This window comes from Physcomitrium patens, chromosome 12 (genome assembly GCF_059467195.1).
Source record: "Physcomitrium patens ecotype Gransden chromosome 12, ASM5946719v1, whole genome shotgun sequence".
NCBI classification, from domain to species: Eukaryota; Viridiplantae; Streptophyta; class Bryopsida; order Funariales; family Funariaceae; genus Physcomitrium; species Physcomitrium patens.
Window position 1 is genome coordinate 7,804,354 of NC_143421.1, and position 16,431 is coordinate 7,820,784.

General features: G+C 36.6%; 3 protein-coding genes across 31 annotated transcripts; 2 read left to right on the forward strand and 1 right to left on the reverse strand.

Annotated features, from left to right (window-relative positions):
- Positions 1-2,695: 2,695 nt before the first annotated feature.
- On the reverse strand, positions 2,696-6,411 carry LOC112289799 (uncharacterized). Of its 7 annotated transcripts, none has more exons than XR_016505772.1 (3): positions 6,272-6,411; positions 5,203-5,779; positions 2,696-3,534 (listed from the first exon to the last, which is right to left on the reverse strand). XR_016505772.1 is itself a non-coding variant. In XM_090254763.1 (2 exons), exon 2 carries the CDS (start codon positions 5,748-5,750, stop codon positions 5,415-5,417), a length of 336 nt encoding a protein of 111 aa, XP_090110889.1. In that variant the 5' UTR covers positions 5,751-5,779; positions 6,272-6,411; the 3' UTR covers positions 5,181-5,414. The 7 variants fall into 7 exon arrangements, 3 of the variants coding, with proteins under 3 accessions (XP_090110889.1, XP_024391177.1, XP_090110890.1); XR_016505771.1 differs by having other exon boundaries at positions 2,696-4,725; XR_016505770.1 differs by having other exon boundaries at positions 2,696-4,856.
- Positions 6,412-7,477: 1,066 nt separating this feature from the next.
- On the forward strand, positions 7,478-8,585 carry LOC112289797 (ribosomal RNA small subunit methyltransferase-like). Its single transcript, XM_090254762.1, has 3 exons — positions 7,478-7,491; positions 7,795-7,913; positions 8,148-8,585. Exons 2-3 carry the CDS (start codon positions 7,806-7,808, stop codon positions 8,430-8,432), a joined length of 393 nt encoding a protein of 130 aa, XP_090110888.1. The 5' UTR covers positions 7,478-7,491; positions 7,795-7,805; the 3' UTR covers positions 8,433-8,585.
- A 1,097-nt stretch (positions 8,586-9,682) lies between these two features.
- Positions 9,683-14,683, forward strand: LOC112289796 (uncharacterized). 23 transcript variants are annotated; one of them, XR_012218690.2, is made up of 12 exons: positions 9,688-9,988; positions 10,256-10,322; positions 10,454-10,564; positions 10,688-10,852; positions 10,951-11,150; positions 11,299-11,444; positions 11,588-11,687; positions 11,906-12,137; positions 12,728-13,044; positions 13,277-13,564; positions 13,676-14,194; positions 14,339-14,683. XR_012218690.2 is itself a non-coding variant. In XM_073537806.2 (8 exons), the coding sequence occupies exons 2-8, from the start codon at positions 10,291-10,293 to the stop codon at positions 12,031-12,033; spliced, it is 861 nt and encodes a 286-aa protein (XP_073393907.1). In that variant the 5' UTR covers positions 9,684-9,988; positions 10,256-10,290; the 3' UTR covers positions 12,034-12,557. The 23 variants fall into 23 exon arrangements, 10 of the variants coding, with proteins under 10 accessions (XP_073393907.1, XP_073393906.1, XP_024391165.1 ...); XR_012218691.2 differs by having other exon boundaries at positions 13,676-14,054; XR_012218686.2 differs by having other exon boundaries at positions 13,676-14,683.
- Positions 14,684-16,431: the final 1,748 nt, after the last annotated feature.

Sequence of the window (16,431 nt, forward strand, 5' to 3'; positions counted from 1 at the left end):
TATGTAACTTGTTTGTAGCTATTTTAAAATTTTGACTTATATTTTATCATCTTTTATTATTTCTTTTAGTAGTAAAGTCTATTAGTTGCATATATAAATATAATAGATGTTAAATAGAAGTATTATATGTACAATTTATATTTAAAAAAATCTATATGATCCAACAAAAAAATAGTCGAATTTTAATCAATTTGTGCTTCTAGAAATAATTATATTAGAATTAGAAGTTGAAATAAATAGTTTTGACAAACCTACTTCTATTTGTCTTATATTTAGATGAATTTTATGAATGTTGTAATGATTTTTTGATAAAAATTTTCATTATGATTTTATTTTGTTATTATAAAAATAGTAAATTAAATCATAATTAATTAATATTTTTAATTTTAAATATTAAGATTTAGATTTAGAAATTAAAATTAATTGTACATATACTAAGCATGTTATAGATTTCTTTTGGGATTGTTAAAAAGTTGTTGAGCATATAGAAAATAATACATATAATTAACCTGGTTGACTATTTTTTATTTTTATTTTTTTGTTTTTTTTTATCTAATCTATTTTTCTACTGCAACATAGAAAAGATAAGAAGAAAAGAAATGGATGTAACATACAGTTTTTTTTAAAAAAATTAATTTTTAATATATTTTTGATTAGTTGAATATGTTTATATGCATAAATATATATATATATATATATATATATATAGGTTCAAAGTGAAATAGAAGAATATAGGGAAGAAGAAAAATATATTAAAAGCTGCAACTTAATTGGTATTTTTTATTAAAAAAAAAATAAAAATGATAGAAGATTAATACAAGGTGGAGGTGTGTACTTTAATTTTTTTCTCAAGTAGACATGTATATAAGAAGATGGAAGAAGGATGAAAATATTTGGTATGTAAGTTATTTTTACTTATGTAAATAAAATAGATTTAAAGATCAAAAGAATTTATCAAGACTAATTTGATAAATTTCTTATAAAAAAACAGAAACAAATTGTCTGAAGTATACTTGATTTAAGATTAGTCTAATTTATGTAGATAAATATTTTGTTGAGGTTGTAAAGAAATGCATTGCAAATTTTGCATTTATAAAAAGAATACATTTTAACTAAATACAAACTGAATATAAACTTGATAATGCAGTTTGTATTTAGTTACAGAACTTATTCACATTGATTTAAAGCTGCCTGCAGAGCTCAATTGTTTTGCATGTTCTTCAAGTTAATTTTTTTGGTGAAATATTTTTTCCATTTTTCTTTTTTCTTTCTACTAATAAGATGTCATATATATATATATATATATATCACTTTTTTTTATAAATTCTTTTATTCCTAAAAATGACTTTATCACAGTATAACTATCAAAGAAAACATATAAAACATAGAAGTTTAAGGTTAAAAATGAAATTGGAGTTTGGTTTAAAAATTATATAAATAATCAACTCATGTTGTAAATGATATAATTTTAAACTGAAATTATAATGCATAAATTTAAATTTTTATATTTATATATTTATAATCTCACACAATGTTTTAAGTTTGATGGTTTTACTTCCAAGAGCCCAACTCTTTCTGAAACTGAAACATATTTTTTGTTTGTTTACCTTCAGAATAAGAAAACTTACAGCTTTCTTAATCGTTTGTAAATGTAGTGAATTATTATCCTGAAATTTTGAATAAATTCTCCCACCCATGCTTCATTTTTGCTTTATTTTCAAAAGAACATTCTCTCTCTGTAAGTTTGAGTCTTTTAAAAAAACTATTCTGAAAATCCACCATATCCAAGAAAACATAAGAATATATATACTATTTTAATTTCTATATCACATTCTTCCTCAATAAAACTATGTTAAGATTCACATCACAAAGAAAAAAAATGTGTAGAGTGATGCTCGTAAATCAATCATATCCACAAAAATCCTTCCACCCAATTAACAACCTTCAAAACATGGACAAAAATACACACAAAAGTTTACAAAAACATAACTAAATTCATCTCATTATAGCCTCACAACTTGATGGCTATAATGATGAGCCATATCACATGATGGCCATAATGTGGGCAGTTTTGGGGACTGCATGACAATATTGTAGGGCAATTAGTCCAATATTGGTCCACTACAGAACTACCTAATGCATTTTAAAGCTAGTGGTTATATATGACCTTCTAAAATCCATATCAATTCATTTTTTTAACATTATATATATATGCTTCAAAAACATGTAAAAAGTGCATCTGTCTACCATTCATTTTTGAAGTAAGGTTTTTTTTTTTTTTTTTTTAAATTATATAATTTTCTGAAACAATTCCTTTGTTAGTTTTTAAACTACCTACTTCTTGAAAACAATTTAGGTGAAGGTGTTATAAATGTCTCCTTGCTCTAAGATTTTGCATGCATGTGCTCAATTTGAGGATATCTTTGAAAAAACATTCTCCCAAAAACTTTGGAATCACAAGTAGGAATTGTGCCTGGCACAAGTTTCACTATGCCTTTCATGCAACACCAAAAAAATAAACTTTTCCCTCAACTTTGAACATTCCAATCTCCCAAATGCAATGACCTCAACACCTAATATATGGAAGACTGACCCTAATATAAGTTAAGAACAAGATCTTATGGTTGAAAATGTTGAAAATGCTAAAAAAAGATTTGGAAGGCAAGATAACACAAGGAACTTCAAGGATCAGGGATTAATCCAAGGTCTCATCATTTATTCATTTTGATTAGATGACTTTCTTAACATCCCATTCTGAACAGACATCTGAAAACTGCACAGTAGTTTGGGCATGTGTACCAAACAAAACAACAAATAAATAAAAATAAAATAATAATAATTCAGACAAGAAAAAAAACAAGAACAAACAAAAGCAAAACACTGGCTGGGAACAGTGTCCATTAGGCAGGGAGGGAGGGAATCAGACTCAGTGTGCCATAGTTCAGAAGAAGCACCTGAGCTGGTGCAGCATCAGCATGGTAGCCAGGGCGGTGGTGGAGGCATCTCATGATCATCGTCAATGGGGAGGGAGGGCCTTCAATGAGAGCTTGGAAGCCATAACCCGGCCACACATAACTTAACACCATGAGACACACAGCCATGATCAAGGTGCCTCCCAGCCAGCCAGCAGCCCAGTGCCACCAGGTTAGTTGTAGGATATATCTGTCTCTCCCCCTCCCCCTCAGCTCCACCTTCCTGTTCCTGCACTCTCTGCCACTGGCCAAGGAATTTAATAGAGAATGATCTCGTGTCCCGAGGCCGCTTCTCTGCTGCCGATCAAGGCTCGTCAGAATGATCAGTGCTTCGTGGCCGGCAGTGCAGCTTGAAGCTTATTGTGGTACCCACAGAGAGAGAGTGTGTGAGAGAGAGAGAAGGAGGGAGGTGGCCAGGACATGGCATGCTGCATGGCTCTTCTGTGCAAGTCGCCTCTTCACCTTTTTAGTTGAGTTTCGCTGTCCACCCCAGCAGCATGCGAGAGGAAGCTCAAAAGTCTCGTTATGTTGAGGTCGAGAGTAGGGTGTGGTGCTCACAGTCCTTGCACAGCACATTATCACCATTACCAACGTTGTGCATATCAGATCTTGAATACAACAGATTACAATGTTGATAATGTGTTGACTGTGAATTGTACGTAGCGCCACCGCCCCCAACTGTTTCATCATCAGAACAACGGACTTTGAAACATGAGTGTTGTCTCGAAGACACAGGTCATGGATAATTTTGAAATACGCCGATATGGTAGAAGTTCTTATTCCGACAGTACATGGGAAATCATGAGTTGATTTCTCATCTCCAAGGTCGTGGCACCTGATCTCATGTCTGAAGCAAACTGCTCTTGCACCAGGGGACAAATCTTTCTGCAAAAAAGATTTTTTCTACATACAAACAGAGCTGGTTCGCATCATTAGTCAAAACTAATAGAACATGTAATGCTTGTTGGAGCTATTGAAACTCTCATGGTGATCACAACTGTCATCATGGAAGACATCCACCCTTGTGTGCCACAGCCAGAAACCCAAGTCTCGCAGAAAACTCAAATCGAATGCTCATTTCATCCAAGTTTAAGTTACACTTACGTTAAACAGATGGCTAAGCCAGGACGTCAAAGATGACTGTATTGTAAATTAACGGAAGGAGGACCTAAGCCTCAGACTTTTAGAAAACAGTATCCCATCTCTGGTGGAATCATGAACTTCAGCACAAGAGGGACTTCCATTAAAAGCAAAACTCCTGCTTGATTTGCAGATATCTAAATTCTGCAATCAGACTATACTTAATGTTCTTTTTAGTACACTAGCAAACTTGAACTTAGTGAATAAGTAGGACCAAACAAAATGCTCAGATCCCCAAAATTTTACACATCACTTTCTAGACCTTAATAATATTAGTAGCAACGGCATTAATACAAATTATCAGTGAAAGGACCCACTCAGGTCCTCCAAAAGTGCCGCATGATGATACTGGTTAACATAGGGTGCACGCAGATTGAAGTCCACCAGGTTCCATACTTGGGATTCTGAGGATCATCCGCCCACTATGGCCTGGTCGAAATTACATCCTCTGGGAAAACAGGAGTGAGCTCCCCAATTCTCTTCAACTAAATTTGCTTCCCAACCATGAAGACGAGATAGCCGTCTGAAAGGATCACTCCTATGGTTGGGCAAACTACATCGCCTAGCTGAAAGACGTCACACCCGGCTCCTCATAACTTAGAATGAACTGCAGCTGTTGTAACAGCCACGAATATTATAGATCCTAAAGGCCAAGCTTTTCCAATGGTTGCACAAGGCCCCGTTCCAAAACAATGAAAGCTAAATTGACATCTGTTGTTATTGATGTTCTTTCTTAGGTGCTACCTAGTGACAACACAGATAATATAAGAGTAGTTCTTCAGATTAATTGTTCGTGTAGGCAGCAAAAGTTGTTCAACCGATATAGCTCACGAACGCTACCTTCGTAAAACATTCACAACTTGACTACCCCAAAATTTCACGTCTTGCATTTCAGACAGCACGTTTAATTCTATCCTTCTAGCACACTCTAATTTCGCGAGGATGGAATATAGAAGCTAGCCCAGGCCACAAGAACAATAAACTTTGGACGTTCAAAGCACCACTTCAAGACGGGAACTACACTTCTTCACAGTGGAATAAACAATCCATGTGAACAAATCAACGCAATGAGACTGAAATAACAGGATACCTTAATTTATTAAATAGCCTGTATGGGCGTTGTCACCTGCTGCAGAGCCAGCCACTGATACTCCTAACAAAGGCCCCGAAGTAGATTGGACCGAGAAAAAAATTGTGGATGGATTTGAAATTGAAGAGGCCATAGTGAGACGAAGCCAGCTGCGCAACGAGTAGCAGACCCGTAACAAACAAAAAGCTTGCTGAAACAGTTATACTACAACCTCAATCAGTCTTTGCGGCACTTCCAGCTGACTGAGGCGTGTCTTGATCTTGGGCTTGGTTTTTCGTCATGCTAGCTCTAGCCTTGGACAAGAAGGCAGGATCAGGATGTGGTGCTGCTGCCACTGGCTTCTCTCGCAGCGCTAAGATGATGTAAAATATGATCACAACGTTAACTGACAGAACTGCAAGTAATCCGCTCCACAATGTAGTCGACTGCTGAGACAACCCTTCACTGCCCGGGAATAGCTTGTGATTGAAAGCGTACAAAACCCAAAGGGGCAATGCCCACATCAACAACGACGTGACGCCGAATAAGACCAATACTTGTACCCCCATTCTAAAGAAATGTATGTCAATTCTCAGACCTGCATCGATAAAGAAAAAGGAGAATTTATTAAAAGGACCAATGCATCAACATCCAATACTCCAATAGGAAATATACAAAGTAGATTGCAATCTAAAGAACAATCCCTAATAAAATCTTGTCTCCTACACCAAGGCGAATTCTCTCAGGTACCGTTCAATTCTATACAAAGGCTCCAATACGAAGTGGTTGAATTTGAGCGAAGGACGACCAAATCCGATGCCTCAACAGCTGAACTTCAAAAAGACATGACAGCAAAATTTCCAGTGCGCAAATAGGTTCGCTGATCTACTATCTAAATCATGGACACTAAAAACACTCAACAAAGCTGAGAAACTACGTACCACTCGCGGGTTTGCTCACAGAACCCTAAATTTTAAATCTAAGGTTTTTAAACAGCAGGACATAAAAGCAAAACGCTGGCGATCTAACCATTGATGACCATTGCCAGCCTTACAAGAATTACACGATTAGGGGTTGAAAAAATGCTAACCCAGAGCTTTTCAGAAAATGTTGGGAATCCAAATTTCTCTGCAAACCACTGAAAAAATGGAAGTGAATGTCGCATGCACAAGCGTGGAACACGCGGCGATGGGGTAAGGCGATGCCGATGAACCCAGAATCCGCCACACCATGAAATGCTCCTTGTGTCACCGGGATGATTGCTCCATTCTAAGACCAAGAGAAATTTTCGAATAATAACGCAAAAGCGACACACTGCGAATATTCGCAACACCACCCAAACCCTATATAACTAGTTTCAGGATTAAACTAGGTTTAGGGTCTAGGGTGAGCCTGAAGTTCCTCTTGACGTGACTTTTACAGAGTTAGTTGATCGTAAGTTCAGCTCAACGAGTGAGATCCTCATTGAGAAACTGATTGTTTATGTTTGTAACTGGACTCCGCATACATAATTGATGCTAGAATAACATTTTAGACATAAGATTAATCTAAATTCCTGAGCTGCGTGTTTTGGTGCAAGAACACAGTTCTCGTTAAGCTTGATTTTTTTGGCAACAAGCCTTTCAACGCGCATTTGGCAGTTGTCACACTCTCACGAGAAGCAAGTACCTTTTTTCTATGCAGTCGCGCCTTTAAGAAGGCGCATGCGAGTATCGGATGTATCACCAAGTACTTGCGAGCTGCTTGTGGAAGTTTACGAAGAGGTCAGGCCAGATTCGTCTTTCTGATTCCACAAGAATCTTTGCTTCAAGAATCCTATCTTTATTTACGAGCGCGAAATTCATCAAACAGTTTAAAGATTCCGAGCTTCACCTATCTCTGAAGACTCGTGTTTTACCAAACGTTGTTGGATTCACATATATCTTGATGATTAACTAATTACCACTACTATTCCTTGGTTTAATGATAAGCACGCGAATAAGATGCAGAAAGCCAACCGATTTGCGGGAACGAGATAATCACTTCGGGACAATACTTCCTTCAAATTAATTAGGTTGTCCGTTTCTGCTGTACTTGGTCTCAATTGCTCTCATATTTTTCCAGGGTGTAATCGAAAGTGGTGGCACGATGCAGCGATGGCAGGGGGGAAGGAAGTCAAAGGGAAGATCGCTCCCCAGAGGTTTCAGGAGATTCAGTTTCAGAAGAGTAAAGGCCAGCATATTCTGAAGAATCCACTTCTTGTGTAGTCCATTGTTCAGGAAGCCGGACTGAAGAGCACAGACATTGTTCTTGAAATTGGTCCTGGAACAAGTAACGCAATTCTCACCACGTCCGCTAATAATGCTTCTGATGAAGGGTTTTGTGAACTCGTGCTCAGTTTATTTTCCATCTGTGTACAGAAGAGGATACTCATCAACAATTACATAGCAATTGATATCTGAACTAGTCTCTGCATGTGCATTTGTTCTGAAGCACGCAATGAAATTCTTAAAGTTCTCATGAGACTGGCTGTGGAAGGATATTACACATGCCAGCGTCGAAGTTTGTTCAAAAAGACCTCACTCCTCTTCTCTACCATCCGTGTCTCTTACGCTGATGTTTCGCTTCTTCTAGGAAATCTAACAATGAAGCTGTTGGAGGTTTGTAAGGTCATCGCCGTAGAGCTTGATCCTCGCATGGTGTTGGAGGTCACCCGGCGCGTTCAGGGCACTCCTTGTGCAAATAAGCTCCAGGTATGGATGTTGGCAGTAAGTCTTATTGTGCTTGATAATTTTGTCGTGATTTCCGATAGTGGGGGCTGGGAAGCATATTTAGATGCTGGTGGATGCATACATCATGGACGAAGACATTACTTTACCATTCTTTTCAATGGTTTAGGTTGTAGGTTGCAGACCTTGATACTGCTGGTTTGGATGTAATCTCTATGGCTGTAGAATCAAGCATGATATATGTTTATTTTCATGCAGGTTATACAATGCTATATTTTGAAAACGGAACTACCTTACTTCGATGTGTGTGTTGCCAACGTACCATATATGATCTCGTCTCCAATCACTTTTAAGCTGTTGTCCCACCCGCCACTCGTCCGCTGCGCAGTCATTTTGTTTCAGGAGGAGTTCGCACAGCACTTGGTTGCTCAGCCTGGAGACTCGCTCTTCTGCCGGCTTTCAGCCAATACGCAGCTATTGGCTCGTGTCTTTCATCTCTTGAAGGTCGGTGGCTTTCTGACCTTCTTCACTGCGCATCGTTGAAAATAGTTATGTTTAAACTTTCAATTGTTCACATTTCGTCGCCACACCAAGTAACCGATGGGCCTACTTCTGGTGCAACCAGGTGGGCAAGAACAACCTCCGGCCACCTCCAAAGGTAGATTCGTCAGTAGTTCGGATTGAGCCTCGTAATCCCCTGCCTCCCATCAATTTCATTTGTATTTAGGATTTTAAAATAAATATTATATTCTTTTAAAAACTTCTTTAATCTTCTATAGTAATATGATAATGAAAGATTTTATAGAATCTAGTCACACCAAAATAAATTTTAAATTTTTTTAAAAAAACTCAATTTTATTAACATATATTTTCAAACAATCTAAATATAATAAAAAATAGTCTTTTTTATATACTACCTTTTTATTTTAGATCTTGATTCTCTTATATTACTTAAAGGTTATTTATTCTTTTATTCTTTATATTAATTTTAAAATATACAAACTATCATGTTATTTTTCTTCTTAGCATAATATTGAATCTATTGCCTAACCTACTCTAAAAAGAATTCCAATCTTTCATTTCCAAAAAACAAGTCTTAACCAAAAAAACCTCCATAACCATGCATCATTTATTTAATGTCTTTCTTGTTCATAAAACAAATAAATACACTACTACTTCCAAACAAAACCTTCTGATACTCAAATTTGACTTCACAAACTTACCAATATTACTTCTTGTAAAACTCCCATACTTCTTGTAAAACTGAAACCAAAATTAACAAAATTCAATCTTCATCCTCTTTCACACTCAAATTCTAAATAGCCTGTGTAGAACCTGGTTTAATATTAATTGTCATGGTTAAGTTGCACACAAACGCTTCCATCTCTAGATCTATACAGAGCTCAGCACATATGTCTACTGTAATTGTGATACTAAGTTTTACGTTCTCAGCTCTACAACCATGTTAAAAACAAAACAAAAAAAAACTATAAGTAAAGAACGAGGGGAAAACTTCAGCTTCTAGTGAAACTCAAGTCCCCGTCACTTCAATACGTGTATGTTGTTCATAAACATACAAAGAGTTGGTTTAGTGAGTAATTTCTAAATCCTCTTCTGAAAGCATCTAACAGGACCCAGTTGGCAATTTACTTAAAATATAAAAAATATACTCAGCATTCAGGATTTAAATCTCATGTTTTGTTCTTGGTTAAGAGTTCTAATGTGCATTCAATGCAAAAGACCTTCCAGTTGCTGATGAAGCGTTGCATCGAATGCCCAGAGGCAGTCCACCAAGCACCTGGCCGCATCGTACCCGTTGGGTGCTAACCTTTGGCACTGAGAGGATGTGAACCGGAGTACCAAACAGAAACAAGGGAAGCAGAGAACTGAAACCTCAAGAGAGTTCATAATTCTTGCTTCGAAGTGGAATGTGAACGTCTTTGTGGTTCAAAACTGGAATGAGTTTTATACCAATCTCATCAACACAGTCGTCATTCACTTGCCTAAGCAGAAACCATGTGAAGGCAGACAAGCTCTAGTTTGAGATCTTTCAAGGTGGGATCTTCGCTGTTTCAACTCTAATCCAAAGGCACTAGTGGGTAAAATTTCTCAGGCTTCTGCATTTCGTGCTGGAAACTCATTTCTGAAAGGTTTAGGGTTATCCCTCCTCGATTAGGTGAAATTCGTTTCGGAATTGCTTGACGTCTGGATGCCTTCATTTTTGTTCCTTCTCGTTGTGTGTCCTTTTTATGAAGATCTCGACTTTTCTGCTAGATTGTTATAGAATTTGACTAACGAATGAATAGTGCCGTGGATATTTGAACATAACCTGAGTCTATTACGTTATAATATAACTTTTAATGTAGAATGGCTAAGGTGATCATCTACCACAAACTTACCCATGGATTTCGTCAAACAATATGGAATACTCCTGTGAGTCAGGTTTGAGGAAGGCATTGAATTTGTTCTTGTATCTATGAGCCTTGTCATATCTGTCCTTATTTCATCCATTTTTACCATAATTTTTTTTCCAGCATAAAAACCCTCTTGTTTGACACTGCTAGGAATTGGCGCTGTTCTGAAGAAATGGATACTCCGCCATCAGGGAGACAGAAAGGGCAGCGACCTCGCATGCTCGTCTGCTACCTTTGTAGTGGAGAATTCGGCAGCAAGAGGTGACTACCTTCCTTCGTAGCGTAACTGGCATAATTGAATGGGATAATCATAAGAGCGCATCGCCAACAGTCCTAGTAGCCGTAGGACAGATGTGAGATCTAAAAGACCTAATGGAAGCGCAGTTTACCTATACATATCCCTCAATGTCAGAAAAAGTGGCTGCGGGAAGAAGGGCTGAAGGCCAAGAAGGAACGCCGTCCTCTGCCATGGCCGCCTGCTACTGAGCAACCCATCACTACTGGTGGAGGTAGTCCATCTGCTCAACAGATTGACAACTTTAACGATGAGTAAGCTCAATCTCAGACTCTACCCGTTATATGTCAAATATTTCCTCCAAATCATTTCCGAGATTGTGAAGAGGATATGTTACCACAATTTGATGCAGGGCCCGAGCAGCATTTGAGGCGAGTTTGGAACGTTGCCCTCATTGCCAGCGACGTTTTGTTCCCAAGGCCTTTCAGCATCACTCGAAATCGTGCACTACTAGAAATCCTGCCAAGCCTGCAGGCACTGGTCTCACTTCTATGTCATTAACCAACAGGCTAGTTCCCGGTGCAATTGCTGGATCTAAGCATGGAAATGCAAGTAAGTATTCCTGGCTTTCTTCACTACACCACTGGAGTTTTACCTGCCGACAATGCCAATCGAGTCCAGCAAACATCAGAGTTGGACAAGTGTGCTTCATTGACGAGGTCCTTCTTGTCTGGTGCTATGTGCTATATATTTGTTTAAGCTCCTGAATCATTTCGCGAAGTTCATCATCGATGTTGCACAGCTGTACAACCTCCACCGCTCTCTGAAATGGGTATTAAAAGATTGAAGGTGCTGAAGAAACAAACAGCCACCAATGCGAGTTCTTCGGTCCTTCAAAGGGACCCTGTAAGATGAGACAAAACCTTTAGTTTTTACAGTCCTTTGAATGAATCCATTGTTTATGAAAGATGATCACCTAGTTGTAGATGCGGTTGGATTCCACCCCATCTTGAGTCTTATGATTTGCAGGATCATTCACCTGCTCACAGGGTCAATCCTCAAAGTTGAGTGTGGCTTGTAACGATTGCGGGTTGAAGTATGAGCGACCGGATTCCATATTTTGTTCTTCATGCGAAAGTAAACGAGCTGGTACTTGAATTTTCTCCATAAGTAGATTGTGAAGAACTTTCTTTTTGATTCAAATGGTAGAAGGCTGTGTCGCCCGGTCCTTGTATTTGTTGAGTTACAGTTACAGCTCCTGCAGGATCGGTGATATGATGAAAGACATTTGTGAGCAGTATGCGAACCTCTGTGTTTTACGTCCATAGACTGATCCGTTACCTGAAACTTAATGATGGGTGGGCAAGGAGACCGGCGTTCACCAACGAGTTCGAAAAGTCACAAGGGGGCAGAGACTGAGCCAAGTCTTGCTTTTAGTGAAGACAACGCCGCAGACGATCTTTCTGTAGAAATCACAACACCACGTAACTCATAAATATTGCTGTTCGAATGAAAGCTTTTCACTTTTGGCGTTTCCGTAAACAGCGTGGGTCGGCACATGGTTGGCGTTATGGAGTGTCATGGACGCTTAGACTGCAAGTAAGCGTCCTGTTATCGAGAATTTGAGCTAACCTCGACTTTATCTTTCACTGGAATTCTAGGTGGCTCAAATTTCACTGAAAAAGTTCTCGATCGCAACGTGATAGGTTTGCTGTGGGAAAATTTACAATAGTACTGACATTTTATATCAGTGGCGAGAAGATTACAAGCACCTAACAAGTCTCAGTGCGAAATCTGTTACGTCGTCGTTTCAACTGCTGGATATCTGTTTTGATTCTTCTACATTCCATTTCTTAAAGTTCCTACTGTAGTCTCAACTCGCTACCATGTCTATGAGATTTTGCATGCATGTGCTATGTTTTGCACCATTTTTTGAAATTAACCGGAGGAACAAATTCAGAATCACGGCGACATGTATGGCTAGTCATATGATTCCTAAGCGGCATTACTTTCTCCAAAGGGTGCAGTTAGTATCATCGATTGTGTGCCATCAGATCCCATCCTAATGATTAATTGTTTCATTTATCCACGACAAAAATCGGTGAACCTCTGAGGAGTACGTGTGAATTCTAACCTTGATAATGTGGGACATTCTCAAGAACGGCAATAGGATTGAGTTTTCTTGGTAGTAGCTTGACACAGAAAAAAAAAAAGAAGCTGCGGACATGAGGGTAGTCAAGGTTGAGTCGATCGTAGACCTTGGGTTACCAGGATGGATTATAAGGACCAGAAAAACTCTTTGTACGAGTATCAGAGGCGCAATTGCGGCTTCAGATTCCCATTGGTATTCGTATCAGAAGCAGTATCCTTGGGATAAATGTATACGATTGGGCTGTCGATTGTAGAAGAATCCCAGATGCAATCTTTTAGAAAGGGAGCCATACCCCAGCGTTCATTTGCACACCCTCTGGCACGTACTGCAGGATTTTCGAGAACAAAGAATCAGGTGATTATTTTCGTAATGAATTTCGCAGCCGAGTCTAAATGTGCCCCAGCTTACAGCCTTACGTGTGCAATAATAGAAAGAATTCATCGACTGAGTAATAGAGCGATACCTGTCATGCGCAAGGTTTTGCCTTCAAAAATAATATTGAGCTCTTGTTGTATTGAGTAGACATGTTAGCCCTGTGATTGATAGTTTTAGAGGGATTTTTAATTTGGGGATGAATTATTTCCAGGCATTTCTCAGAGAAGGTAACCTTCTCATCGATAGTTCACGCAGTAGTCTCAGCTTCTGAGGAGCTTGCTTTCAAAGTGATTATAGGTGGCCAAGTTACAACACATAGTGGGCAGCTAGATTCAAGTACCGGAGGAGCAATAGGACTTTGACAATAGATTTTGCAGTTGTACAATCGGATGCTGAAAGCTCACTTGCGGCGCTTGAACAATTGTAGGCGCCACTCATCCCACACCTAATCAGTCAAGAAACTTTCCCAACCCATGTATCCGAAATAAATCTTGTTCATGTAAGAAACTCGTTAATCGGAGGATGACCATTCACAATCTCCTAATTGGTTGTTTTACTTCTGGTCACCAGTGCTTCTCAGTAGTCCTAACCATGTTGCTGTATGATGTAGTTCAATCTTCTCTACAAGATAGCTTTCCAATAGAGCACTATTCTGGACAGTTGATGCGACGGAACGCACAGCGGGAAGCTTGTGCATCAAAATGGTTTCTTGAGCAACTTGTGACCATCTAATCTTGACTCCGGACAGTCTAGCCGCTAGAAAGTGACAAACAATTCCTTGAAAAGCTATACCTCGTGGTTGGACATTGCCAGTGCATAGAAAATTACAAAAAAATTGTGGTGTAGAACCTGACAATGACGCAACAAAAGGAGAAATACGAGCACTGGCCCGATGATAAGAATTAAGAGAGAAAATGGGTTGTGCAATAGACAGCATGCTCTGAACGTCCACCTCCACAAAGGCAATCGAGTTGCGCAACTAGGATCAGGTATATCTGGAGACTACCATTTCCCACACACCGAGTATCTTCACCTTTACTAAATGGTGACTCTTCTCCACCTTCACAACGCCACGACAGTTCTTTGAAACTAAGTGTTTCAGGTTTTCGACGTCAAATGGTTTATCGAGGTGGGAAAATAACTTAAGCTTAGTGAAGAGTGTTGCTTCTCTTCTGACTGATCCATTGGTGTTAGACTTCAGCACAGTTTATATACTCCTCGCAAACACTTCACACGCTGCTGATCACTTACCATGTTCTACTGATTAAGCTAGTTACGAAGCTGCTGATGAAGATCTCAATCAAGCTTGAGCATCAAATTGTCAAACAGTTTCAATGGATACATGCCCATCTCATGCAAGTTGTGCAAATGGAATGAACCAATCGTTGCTGTTATGAAGAATCCGTGCCAATTTGGCATTGAACTTTGCCACCAGATAGCACCAGAGTCGGTTATTTCTGCTCGGAGTCTAGTGACGGTGTCGGTGAGGCATCCGATGCGGTGTCGGTATCCGTGTCGGTGAATTTTGTGTGTGGATTAGATGTTATGTTATAGGGAGAAGTGATGTCGGAGGGATTGGATGTTATAAATTATAAAATCAAAAGGCATATTTCAAAAAGTTTGATTAGTAAGTGTTGACAGGTGGTTGTTTTGTAAAAGATGGGACATTTTTAAAACTTTTTTTTAAAGCACAAATGCATATTAAATTATTTGTATAGTAGATACAAAACTTACAAAAAAAAAAAAAAAAAAAAAAAACACTCTTCAGTATATGTTCACAATTTTTAATAATATAAGTATTAGAATAAATTAATTAAAACTGTTAAAAATACTTGAATTTGAATTATTACTTAATATTTTTTAAAATAACAACATTTTAAATATCTACTTTATTTTTTTATTAAAAACTAAATTTTAATTTCAAAAATACCAAATTAGATTGAATTTTATACAGAATGTTAATTTTTCAATTATTACTTATACATTTTAACTAGTATTTACATTAAAGAAATACAACTTTGATTGCAATAGATTTTAAAAGAATACACAGATTTATTTGAATTTTTATCACTAATAAAATAAAATAAAATATGATAATTATGTGATTTTTTAATTAAAAATATAATATTATAAGATTATATTTATATGTAAATTATAATATATAACAAAAAAAACTTAAATATTTTAATGTACTAATATTAAAACTCAAAAAAAATATTATTATTAATAAAAAAAATATTTGTATAAAAATTTCATAGTAGATTTAACATAGCTATAGATTTTTTAATATTTTTATAAGATATTATTTAAATTTTAATTAAAATCTAAATATTACTGACTATTATATAATAAATTTTGGAAACCACTAAGTAGACATCTTTGTTTTACTGTATAGACGCCTTATGCCACTCATACCTACATAAACATAGTAAAAAAATTATTTTTATCAAAAACATTTATGGTAAATTTATAATAATAAATTTGTGTCTAATGGTTTGTGGCACTTTTTTGAAAAAAATTTGTGTTATATTTCATGTAATTCATTCATTTGCTTTAAAAGGCTTATTAAATTATATATATATATATATATATATATATATATATTTAAATTAATTTCTTTTTTTAGTATAAATAAAAACTTTATTGAATGTAAGAGGAGATATGTGACACAAGGAGGTGTCCATGTAATAAAAGAGAGGTGTCTATCTAGTAGTTCTCTAAATTTATCATAAGATTTAATAGTAATTATCTCACATGTATTATATTTAATTACTATTTTTTTCTTTATATTTTTTATTCTTTGAAAAAAATAAGATATATCCAATTTTTAAGATTAATAAAGGTTAGAAATTTTATCTCAATTTAGTCTCGTATACTTCATTGCTAAGGCAAGAATAAGTACAATACATATTGACACATCTTATTATTATTGTGTAGTTAATTTAAATTATAGAGTTGGAATGTCATGTATAGTTAGGTCACATAGAAAAACTCTTAAATTCTATGTAATATACATATCTAATATAAAACCTAATGCCCATTTTGCTACTTGTTATTTGTTCTACTTCATTAGAAAGTTTTTTATTTTATCAAGTAGTTTTTTATTTTATCATTAAATTATGACATATTCTATTAAGCTTTTCCATATTTGGCTTCATATATGCTTATTATCCCAATTTTCATTTCCATAATTGAATGCATTCTTTTAAATCTATGTTGTCTATAGGCATATTCTATCCATGAAGGACCATATAGAATACAAACAATTAAATTTTTGAAGGCAATTTGGTCACATAAATTGCTTGTTTTGATGTAAAGGATTTTAAAAGACTCCATCTTATACTTGAAGTCATTTTATACATGATT